Source organism: Taurulus bubalis, assembly GCF_910589615.1.
Source record: "Taurulus bubalis genome assembly, chromosome: 19".
Lineage (NCBI taxonomy): Eukaryota > Metazoa > Chordata > Actinopteri > Perciformes > Cottidae > Taurulus > Taurulus bubalis.
In genome coordinates this window covers 13,912,157-13,923,938 of record NC_136607.1, presented here as the reverse complement: position 1 = coordinate 13,923,938, position 11,782 = coordinate 13,912,157, and the positions used below count along the sequence as shown (strand labels likewise).

Sequence of the window (11,782 nt, the reverse complement as noted above, 5' to 3'; positions counted from 1 at the left end):
ACTGGTTGACCTTTCCAGCACATCAGTCTTAAATACAGCATTAATTAAGAGTCCCTTTAGGATCTGTTAGAGCTTGCCCCGTTCCTAAATATGGTGTAACACTCTAAGCTACTCAGTAATAGTTGTAGAATGCAAGCTGTCATTTATCGAGGAAATAAGCAATTGCTAAAATGGCTCAACGTATAGAACAAATACTATCCAATAAGGTTGGCAGACCTTCGGTACCTTATTATACAATGTTGCATAATGGCAAGTCCCAAACTGTGCTGATTCATCATGAAACCCCTGACATAAAAGTATAAACTATTTGTGAATTCAAAAAAGCATTGTTCCAGAAAGCAACGATTCCCAGACTTTCAGCCGTTAGTGAACAAATCTATTTGTGTCCCTCTCCCTCATGGGCTGATGTATTGTGCTGTGATCCCTTTGTCCATCAGAGGGACAGAACATTTTCGGCCTAATGCAACTGGACCCTCACTAATGACAGCGGCTAGCCCTATTGGCTAGATGACAGCAGCTGAGAACAATACTTAATGTTGACATCACTTGCTATGGGAATCTATTTCAGGTTTCTTCCTTTTATAGTGTGCTGTTGGAAATTGCTATGTTGCTCCTGAGACAATGCACATATAAAAGCTGCGGTAGAGGTGGTGGCCCTCTGTGCTTGGGGATCCCTTCCAATCTCTTCAGACTCTTGCTTGTTGTTCAGCAAGTACAAGCTCACCTCTGAATTCCTTAGCATGGCACCAAAGAAGATTGAACCAAAGAAACCTGAGCCCAAAAAGCCAGAGCCTAAGAAAGATGCGGCTCCAGCTGCTAAGCCAGCTTCAGCTGTGGAGCTGCCTGAGCCGGCCAAGGAGCCGGCATTCGATCCCAAGAGCATCACCCTTGAGTTCACTTCTGACCAGATAGAGGAGTTCAAGGAGGCCTTCACCTTGTTCGACCGCACATCGACTGGAGAAATGAAGATCACATATGGCCAGTGCGGAGACGTGATGCGAGCTCTGGGCCAGAACCCGACCAATGCAGATGTGCTCAAAGTGCTCGGCAAACCGCGGCCAGAGGACATGAGCACTAAAACGGTGGATTTTGAGACCTTCTTGCCAATGCTGCAACATATCTCCCGTGTAAAAGATCAAGGCAACTTTGAGGATTTTGTGGAGGGGCTCAGAGTTTTTGACAAGGAAGGCAATGGCACCATCATGGGAGCGGAGCTGCGTCATGTGCTGGCGACACTGGGAGAGAGGATGACGGAAGACGAGGTGGACAGACTGATGTCCGGTCAGGAGGATGCCAACGGGTGTATCAACTATGCTTCCTTTGTAAAGCATGTTCTCTCCGGGTGAAAGTGACATTTCGCTATAAAGACTGAACCCGTTTCCTCTACTTTCTGGATCCTTGCTAAGCATTTGTCCATGTAGAGGTGAGCATGTCACTTAACCTGTGACATCATTTCTCTGTCAAGAGCAGCATTCAATGTTCAGTAATAAAATGTCGGCCGCAAGACCTATGATTAGTTATTTTTAATAAACACGGTGACGTATAATGAAATGCCAGTGAGATAAAATGGACATCCAAAACGAAAACTTCATTAATAAAGGAAATATAATTATAAACTGCCTCACAAATGTCATTTCAGTCTCCCCAACATTCACATTTGAAGTGGAAATTCACAGAGGATTGCTGATAAAAGAGCTCATTTTATGTCAACTTTTCATATCAACTGTGTTAATGTGATTAGGGGAAACTATTGCTGGGAGACGAAAAACAAAAAGGATTTAGCTGCATCTGAAAATAGAACAGATTTGATTCTATTCTACTTTACACAAAGAGTGTTTGAATGAGCATGCTTGTCATAGTGCTTGAGGGGCAGCTGCTGTGGATCAAGATATACTCCCACATGCTGGACACACACACACACACACACACACACACACACACACAGGGACACACACACACACACACACATCACACACATGCATGCCCTGATCCAGTTCCTTTGACAACAACAAGACAGGTGCTCCATGGATAAAACCCCACCTCTGTTAGAGGGGCTGACAGAGCCATTTGTGTTGGCTTTAAACTACAATGTTAAACTAGTGGCATCACATTCAGTTGAACAGTGTATAAATAATATGTTGTATTCTTTAGAGTTCATTTGTTTTCACGATTTAACAGAGGAAAGAGCACTGCACGTTGTTTGCAAGTCCTCATCTATAAGAATGTGGCAACCTTAGAACAGTTTATCACTTAAACAGATCAGTGCATCAACTTAATGTCTAATTAACTTCAACAAGAGTGGACTGGATACACCTCCACTATATAAAAAGCTTTTAAAGCTGCATTAGGCAAATGTTGACCACCATGGTGCAAAAGGACCTCTTATTAGATTGCGTCATGTTCAGCTTCCTTCAGAAGTCAATTGTCCTCTTTTGGCTCGCCATCGTTTTGCACTGAGTGGGGCGCACACATCTGGGTTGTGCGAGTTCATATGATGGTGAGAGCTGTTGAAATCCAGCCACATGGACCAGTGAACTGAAAGCGGTTGAACGCTTGAAAAAAGCAGAGTGCTTTCATTCACGGGGTAGTTGACAGTACTGGAAGCCCACATCATCAGAAGTATCTTATTCAATGTCAAAATCGGACAAAGAGCTGTAAAAGAATAAAAGAAAAAAAAAGAAGAAAAAAAATCAAAATATTGTAGGAGTCGCTTGGAAAGGTTAAATTGAAAAGCAACTGGGAGACAGCATATAACCCTGATCGCAACGAGACGCGTCACTACAGGTGCAGCTGCTTCAAAAAACACTTGGCGAAGCCGACAAAGCAGCGTGGCGAGTCTGAGGAGCGAGGCCGCGAACACAACCCGGACAATCAAAAATGATTAACGGGGAAAGAGCACAATTTCAGCAGACGTCAAGCTCTTGCTGTTATAATAATTATGGGTGGCCTTGAATGGTCGTAGGTCATCATGATTCGATGCCATTAATAACAACCTTTTGTCTGCATTTGCCATTGTCCCACTGTTCCTAAACATGAAGGAACAGGAAGGAAGTGTTGAAGGATTAAAGCCAGCCTCTTGCTTGATGTTGTGTTGTGCCGCCTGGGCCAGGTGGCACGTTAAGTAGCGTTGTGACTCCGCACCTTGCACTGAGAAACTCTGAATAGTTTAATTTTAATGTGTCTGAAAATCCACTAGAAAAACGTAAAACTCGGCAAGAGAAGACTGCATGCCAGGTGCTCTGTGTGATAGGGAAATAATGGTTCTGCTGCTGACCGGGCCTAAACTCTTTCTGAAATCTTGCATTTCACAATTCAAACAGTTCTCAGCAGACCTGTCTGTGGTGGAATACCATACAATACGACTCAATCATGCAGCAGATCCATTTTGTGTCTTCCTTAAAGAGGTGAGCATTGAGTTCACCTGGTAGAACTTTTCCTATTTTGATGACTTATTTTATATTTTTCACGTCAGATGTTTGAATCCCATTTATTGATTTATAAAAATTTCAATTTTGAGAACAAACAATTACCCTATTACCCAAACTATTGTTCTTTAATAATGCATAATATGCAGCAGTGGAAATGGAAGATGTGATATGAACCATACAGGATTGATAACAATTGTAGAGAACATTTGCATTTGAACTCACAAGGAGAGAAACAAAAAGGAACTTATTAGCTGTTAAAAACTAAGCAACAGCAACAAAAAGAAGACATCTCTACTAATACTGAGGTATTAGTTTGGGCCCAATTTAATCCATCTGATTAATTTGGTTCATTGATTTGGAGCAATGAATCATTACACTTCAAATAAACATTTTTTTTCAGAATGGCACAGTGAAGGTCTTTGTGTACTTTTGTTTACGTAATACAATTTACCCAAACTCATAAATCAAACTGTAATTTATAGATACTCTTAACAAATACTGCTCTCCACCTCTTTGTCTCCTTCTGACCGTTTCTAATTTTCACCATGCTTATTAAAGCTCAAAGGCTGCAAACATTATATTGAAAATACACCTGCAAACCTCACAGTGGATTATGGAGACATCATCTTCATAAAACCAGCCTGAACTCTATCAAACCTCCAGAACTCAACTATTGCCAAAGCGCTAAACTATTCTGCTATGAATCTACACTATTTTATCATTTTCTAGTATAGTCCTACACCTTTGAAGGATACTTTTGTTCATCTTAATTTCATCTAATTCCGTTTGATACCGTGCGATGGCTAAGATGGACACGTTTGAGAAAGGGTTTGAGAGAGCCACAGCATATTTGAAAAATTACAATAAATCAAGTCTTATTACTGTAATTATTATCTAAGCATTTTCAGTACCTAGCATCTGCACTTGAATACCGGCATTCTATATATCCATTTAATATCTAAATGCACTTGTTTTCACCCTATTCATTTCACTTGGTGCTGGTTTTAAGAAACTGCTGAAATGAAGCAGTCTCATCAATGATCATTTATTCCCCAACTGCAGATTACTGGGGGTCCGCATGTAACCAGTGTGTGCTTGAATGAGAAAACATCCTGTGACTATGAGCACACTCGCTTGTCAGCTCAGCCTGCAGCGAGGCTCAGTGTTGTTATCTAAGCCGAGAACAGTACGGACCCGCCAGTGCCTCTACCTGCTTCTCGTAATTCCCAACAGCAGCACACAGGAGTCAAACTGGAGTGTCAAACTGTAATTACTCTGCCACCAGGGTGCTCCTCACTCGGCAAACAAACCACACCATATATGGAAATTAAAATACTAGTCTAACAGAAAGTTTTGGGGGGAATCCTACCAAGCAGAGGAGAAATGTCTAAATATCATCTTTTTTTGCATGATCATTAACATTTAAGAAATTGCAGTAATATATATATATATATATATATATATATATATATACACGTTTTGAAACCACTCATGTGGTTGTATACATAACCTTTTACTTTTTATTTTGTACTGTAAGTCAGCATTAAATACCTTGTATAGTATACATGTTGTATAAATATGCATGTGCACAATGTGTGGTATTACATTTACATGTAACTGCCGGAGTAAATTATTCCCTCTGTAGATTACAGGAAAGTAGTTGTTGACAGCTCATGGGGACCAATTAAAAAAAAAAAAAGAATGAATGAAAAAGATGTCTGTAGTGTATATAACGTGTGCCATAAAGGCCTGACAGCGTAGTATTGATCATGCATTTTACCATGAAGGAACAACGTGAAGTAGTGACTTGCAGTCACGTAAAGTAGCTTACCTTAGATACGTTTTTTTTTTAATTTCCAGTAGAATGACATGATAAGATGGAGGGTAAAGATTTTTACAACATCCTGAAGCTCCAGTTTGCATGAACCATGATGGATAACAATTGGATCGGAACATGTGATAGCACTTTGAATACATGTTGAAGCTATTTTTGACTCGCTGTAGAAGGCGTAAAAAGATTCAGCTAAATAGGCAGAAGTGGCACTTACTCAATGCAGCTGTCAAGTACACGCAAAGGAGGTTCTAAGTGCACTGGGCAGCGAGCTCCATATACCCGGTTGAGAGCCAGCCAGTAATTTAGACCCATCGTGATTAATCAGCAGCTGTTAAGCTTTAAAGTCCTTTGTCAAATATGTGGGGCCCTTGGCTGAGGGGATCCAGCAGCTTGTGCATTTGAGTTTTAATTTTCCTTGTGAGAGCATTTTCTGTTCAAAAGGTGGACCCAACATGTTAAATGTTTTCTGTCAAAGAGGTGTTGCCATTACTGTGATTTGCATTGCTCTGGTCTCTGTTCTGTTGTTCTAGATTGTGTTATGTATTAAAATGACAGACATGCAAACTGCTCTCTGCATGGCTCTGGCAGCACAGGTGGCAGCATAAACCACCATAACGCACATACACTCGCACGGAAATATCAAGTGGCAGTATGTTGACCCTTTAAAGTGGCAATTTCTCATATTTTACCAAGGGGGCAACAGGCGGTGTTCGGTGCCAAGCAGTTATTGGTGTTGCAATCACTGCGCCTTATTTTTGGTGTCAAATTGGTTGATGAATACTGAGTTGTCACTTAACTGCAAATAGTGAAACAGACATTTTTGTTTTTTCATACAAAATTCTGGAAACAGGCACGGTTTCTGCAAAGATTTCTAATGTCCAGTTTAACACTGTTTAGCTCGGCAGTTACAAATTACCATGAGCGTAATGACAAAGATGAATGGCAACCTTGGTTATAAAACAAGCGGGAGTCACGAAAGGTGTGCCAAGGTCAAGATCAGCCAGCATCGTTTGTTGGCAGCCTATCATTTTTCACAGAGAGCAACAAATTCACCAGTCTTTATTACGAATAGATGAAGTCATTTAATTTAAGAACAAGTCTAACTGGGTTTTGAATTACATTAGCAGGTCTCATTTATGGATAAGGCCTGATCTTGTGTGAACAGAATTTATACATATATGGTGAAGTCATGGAGTCATATCCAACCTATTAGCTCCAAACCCTATCAACTCTCTAACACTGTCCAATACATGATGAACCGGCTAAGTCTGCTCAGGAGGGGAGAATCACTTTAATGTAGACACGTCATACCAGCCACACAGTGATTACATCATCCCTGAGATCCAATTGAGCCAATTGTCTCAACTCTTTATTCACAGACTTCCAGGTCACACATGACACAAAGTTAATACAAAAACAAGTTAAGATTGATATGTATGTCTTCACTTTATAAATAAATATATTTCATGTTTTTTTGGATGTTAGCGCCATCAACTAATTCCCTGAACGGTTCCCTTGAGATAGGTGAAAAAAATAGTAGCCCTACAACTACGTAAAACAAAATCATGTTGCAGATTTCTGCAACGTTGTGTACCATTACCATGGAGATCAGCAGCGCCTGAAGTGTAGATGCTCTCATTGTGATGCGCAACACCACCAAGCTTGTTAGCACTAATGACATTAAAGTGCATGTGTCGTATTGACTGATGACAGTTAAGTAATCACACAGATGCGTTGCTTAAAATAAATTACAGCTAAGATATGTAATGCACCATGTCTTTAGTTAGGCTGATTTTGTGCATGAATTAAAGTGGTGTTCTCTCTTGAAGTTTTTGAGCTCTTAAAACAAAACAATTAGGTGGATTAATCAAACACTTGGTATTATCTTGGGACAAGTGCATGCAGAATCAAGGTGTTAAGCATGAATTAAACATGTCATAATTATTTGTTGCAATTTGCCATTTTTTGTATCGTAAAATGCCAGTTGTAGAGAGGGGATGATAGATGTGTTCCATTTACACAAATTACCAACATATGTATTAGTTTTGATGGGACCACCAGTCAAAATATTCACCATAGTTACAATCTGAAATCTGAAAAACAGTGCGAAGAACACAGATTTGAAAGTTATTTTTATGTTGTTTTATTTTGTCCAAGTTTTAGAATTATAACAAACACATTGTTTGAATACTTGCAGAACGAGAAGTTACAAAACAGATGATTCACATTCAATACATTCTGTGACTCTTTGATAAGGCTTTTGTAAAATGTCCTTAAGAGCTTGCAGCAGGAAAAGCAAAGCCTCTGTATAATAAATGGCCTCCATCCTCACAGCTGCTTTCATTACCGTTCATTCAACATGGTGTCCAGCGGTCAATATTTCTTCACCTTGTGCAGCACAGATGCCAGATTAGAAGCAGTGCCAAGGGTAATAATGAGAAGTGTCTGAACTCACTTGTCAGGTGCAATCGTGTGAGTCTAGAACATTGAATCTGTCAAAAATGAATAATTAGGAAAGATAAAAGGAGCTGTATTTAACAACAATATTCTGAACATCTGTATAGCAAGTAAATGTCTGATCAAATAATGAAGTCTCTCTACCTCCGTGTGTTGTTATTATTCATCCCCAGGGGGAAATGTGTTTGTAGAAGCAGCAACCAAAGTTACAGAGTAAACTTCGAAATATTAAGTATGAAAAATACTTAATATTGTAATATACAATACAATAAAATAGCAGAGCCGAACATATTACATTTAAGAAAATAAAATAATGAATAAAATGCAAAGTATATACAATGAAATAGAAGAATAAACAGTGAAATTGAATAGGTATTAAATTAACTAACTAAATGACAAAAGCGGTGCAAGGGTTATTGATTAAATTGACGGAGGATGTCTTAGAGCATGTTAGAGCATATTAGAGCATGCTACTGCATGTGAACGTGCCCCATTGATTAGCTCACAGCTGCTGCTCTGCACTGCTCTTATAGGGCGTTTACAGATGATAATGCGGTCCCAACTGACAGGGTCGTCGTGGAAGTGGAGCACCCACCCTCTGATTCCCCTCAGGTAAACATTGTTGGCTCTGTCAGTACTTTCGCTGTAGTTTACACTGTTAGTGCTGTTAGTACCATTAGCTGTGAGACGCCGGCCATGTTGAGAGCTGTTGAGAGGCAATAAAAATGCTCCCAATATCGGATCCTGCAAGTTTAAGCAAGCCGTCTTAAATATGATATATAATATGATGTATGATAGGATTCTATATGGTTGGATAAACCCATTAGGATACTGTTTGACAACTGAGTGAAAATGTATCCCCAGAGTGTGCTGTAGAAATCCTTTTGGGTGTCATAGAGTTCAACTGAAAATGAAGAGAAAATGTTATTGGATTATACAATATTCTCTGAAAGTGGGATAAATTCCCTTATTGATTTTTTTTTTTTTTTTTTTTTTAATTCTTGATAAACACCCTGTCCCTCCACATGGTACAACATACTAAACAAGATGCAAAACTTCTGCAAAAATGTATTGTTTTGATTGTTAAATGTGTAGATTTAAAGATTACACAGTTGTCTACAGTTAGACATGTTTCAAAATCCACTTTGCAAACACTTAATTGACTTGTTGCTAGGTCCTGCCCCTTAAATTCTGACTGGCCAATCAGAACGTGGCATGAGCCAGCTCCGACCAGGGTCTGATAACTAGTTGTAGATGTTTATAGGTACAAACCTTGGCTTCCTAGTGGCTCTGACAACTTGACGGAGTAGCAGCTGGGGGCAGGGCTTAATAAAGGATAAATTGACCTACATATTGATCCCATGCATACACTGTTATTAACTTATGTTTTGCTGATAGGGATTAAGTTTGATTTCAACCAGCAATTAGTGAAACAGGCATAATTGTATAACAACGCTTAGGCTGCAGGGGGCGGGTTTCTTCCTCTGTGCTTCATGAATAGCATGGCATTTTGGAATTCTCTGATTTCCCGAATGGTTTCCATAAAAAAAATGTCTTAATTATAGTGGCTCCTTGCATTGTAGGATGTTGAGAGACAACAGAGAACATAATCACCAACATAATTTATTGTATTAAAAGTTCTGAAGTTAACTCTTGAGAGAAAGCTAGCGTGGAAACAACTTAGGCTTTTACTTGTTCAGTCTTGCCATTTAGTCTTGGAAATGTATAAAGTTACCTAATGAACCTGCCATCTTGTGGGCAGCAGCCCACAGACATTTAGTCTAATTCCACACGATATAACTAAAACTAAAAACACTGAACACATGACATTACAGACTACACTATACAAGCCCACAGCAAGAATATACTATCTCTCGAATGCCTCATAGGTACATCAAGCCTTCAAACAGAGCAAGCACTAAGCTCTGTTTCACCTTTAAAAAAATCCTTCATTTGACATTTATTATTCTGGCTGGCCTATAAATAAACATAATTTTAGTGGGGACAAAGTTTTTCTGCCAGTTACATGCCTGCCCTTAGGGAAGGTGAGCCCTTGCCTAAACCCTCTGAGATATCTCCTTTGCCACCCTCAGCAGCATGAGGCTATTATTTTTATGTAGTCCGTGCTCCTCGACGAGGAGTCAAGCTGACAGTCATGCTGGAACTTAAAACTTCAGCAACTCCTATCAGAAGAAAACAAGCAAAATACAAATACGACTTGTAAGTATGAAGTTCTTCTCTCAAAATATTGATTCAAATGTAGCTTTTACTGGTTTACTGTTTTCGATCAATGGTACAAATATCCAATTGCGTGCTGGAGAGAGCCACATGTTATAAAATACCTGGTTGGATTATCTTGGTCTCATCCTTTTGTAGAATAGGTTGATCTTACACATTCAGAAGAACGTTTTAAATGTAACATTCACACAAAACTAACAGATGATATAATGTGTCTTACAGCACACATTAAACCTTCATTAGACCATTACTGAAGTGAATAAGTATGAAGAGTTATTCAATTTTGGCATAATCACCAAACTGTAATTGCTTTCTCCTCAGGTGTATTGGTATACAAATTATAATATTGTCATCCACATGTCACTTAGAAGTTAAAAGAGAAGTCTCTGGTCATTAATGAGCTTTTCAAAAAATATGCTTTGACCTACTGTAACAATGATGTACTGTAAACAATAATGTAAAGATGGATTTTGCCTCTCCAGAGGCCATCATGCATGTTAATATGAATTTAATAAGAATAGATTAAAGACTGGGTAGAAATGTAAATTGGCTGCCTCTTGGCAAGTCATTGTGATTGGACTTGGTGATTGATTTGTTTTCCTATTTGTATTCAATTTAGCCAAACCACTGTGAATCAACAAATCAACACAAATATCAGTTCTCATACTGCCATGTTGTTAGACTTTTCATGAAAAAGTTGAATGTCTGTGTTGGGGCTGCATAGAAAAGCACCCCGCTGCTAAAACAACAACTTTATAGTCTTTAAAGTAGAACGTACACACATAAAATGTATTTAAAAAGTCACGCAACCAGGGAAACACATTGAAGCGATGTGTCCTTAACCTCCATGTCAGTCACAGGGAATTAAGTCATTTAGCTGTACATCATATTAAAGTCTTGCAGTTCTAGAGAGAAACACTTAATGTAAATCTATGTCCTGAGGTCTAATCCGAATTGAGTGTTCTAGACAGTGTTTTCCTTATTTTTTGCCGTAACTGAGAAACTATTGTAGGGATTACAGACACAGCCTCTGGCCAAAGCATCTAAGTAGCACTAAGAGGAAACACTTTCTTACATTTCTCATTAAATGTTGCAAATTGACTTAGCTTCAAGTCTGCTTTGAGTTGCCTGGTAAAACTGACTGGCTGATACTTTTCTTTCTTCTTTCTTTTGCCTCACGGGTGAAGAGTATTGCCCCGTACTCCTGACCCCAAACAACTACCTCTGTTAGACAATTTAAGAAACTAAATCAAATAAAAAAGAAACAAATTAATTCTCCCAGGGAAGAAAATTAATCAATCTATTGAAGTAGTTAGGCTTCATTACCGCAAATAGGATGCAGATTTTCAGAATTAATTTCTTTTGATCAGTAAGCTTTCTGAAAAAAGACATGACATATCAGCATATGTCATAGCCACAAGGGTATTAACAAACTTTCAACGGTTGAGTTTGCCTTGCCAAACAGTGACTTTTGTGATGAAGCGATTTAGCTGAGAAATAGCCTTTAAACATATTCGCTGTGGAAAGACACACGAGGTGGATTAAGTGAGAAGTGAATGACAGCAGCCGCTGCAGAGACGGAGTGGATGGAAGACAGATGTTGCCAAATGGAAAACCATTTGAAGCACAAGCCCGAGGGACTCAGAATTGGGTTCACCTCTATAAAAAGTTGCAATGGAAGATACTCTTTTTTTATAGAAGATATGCATGATATCCTGTTTTAAAAACATTGGGTCTTCATCTTCAGAAGTTTTCTGATTAATAAATTGCACAAATATGTGGTTTTCCAAAGAGCCACGATTGACTTGACTAAGATGGCCGCTGA

General features: G+C 39.0%; 1 protein-coding gene across 1 annotated transcript; it reads left to right on the top strand.

Moving 5' to 3' along the window:
- Positions 1-671: 671 nt before the first annotated feature.
- LOC306751320 (myosin light chain 4) lies at positions 672-1,616 on the top strand. Its single transcript, XM_079234882.1, has one exon. It carries the CDS (start codon positions 741-743, stop codon positions 1,344-1,346), a length of 606 nt encoding a protein of 201 aa, XP_079091008.1. The 5' UTR covers positions 672-740; the 3' UTR covers positions 1,347-1,616.
- Positions 1,617-11,782: the final 10,166 nt, after the last annotated feature.

Bases quoted from the DNA above. Each gene is read 5' to 3' on its own strand.
- LOC306751320 (XM_079234882.1), top strand. From the start codon at position 741: ATGGCACCAAAGAAGATTGAACCAAAGAAACCTGAGCCCAAAAAGCCA.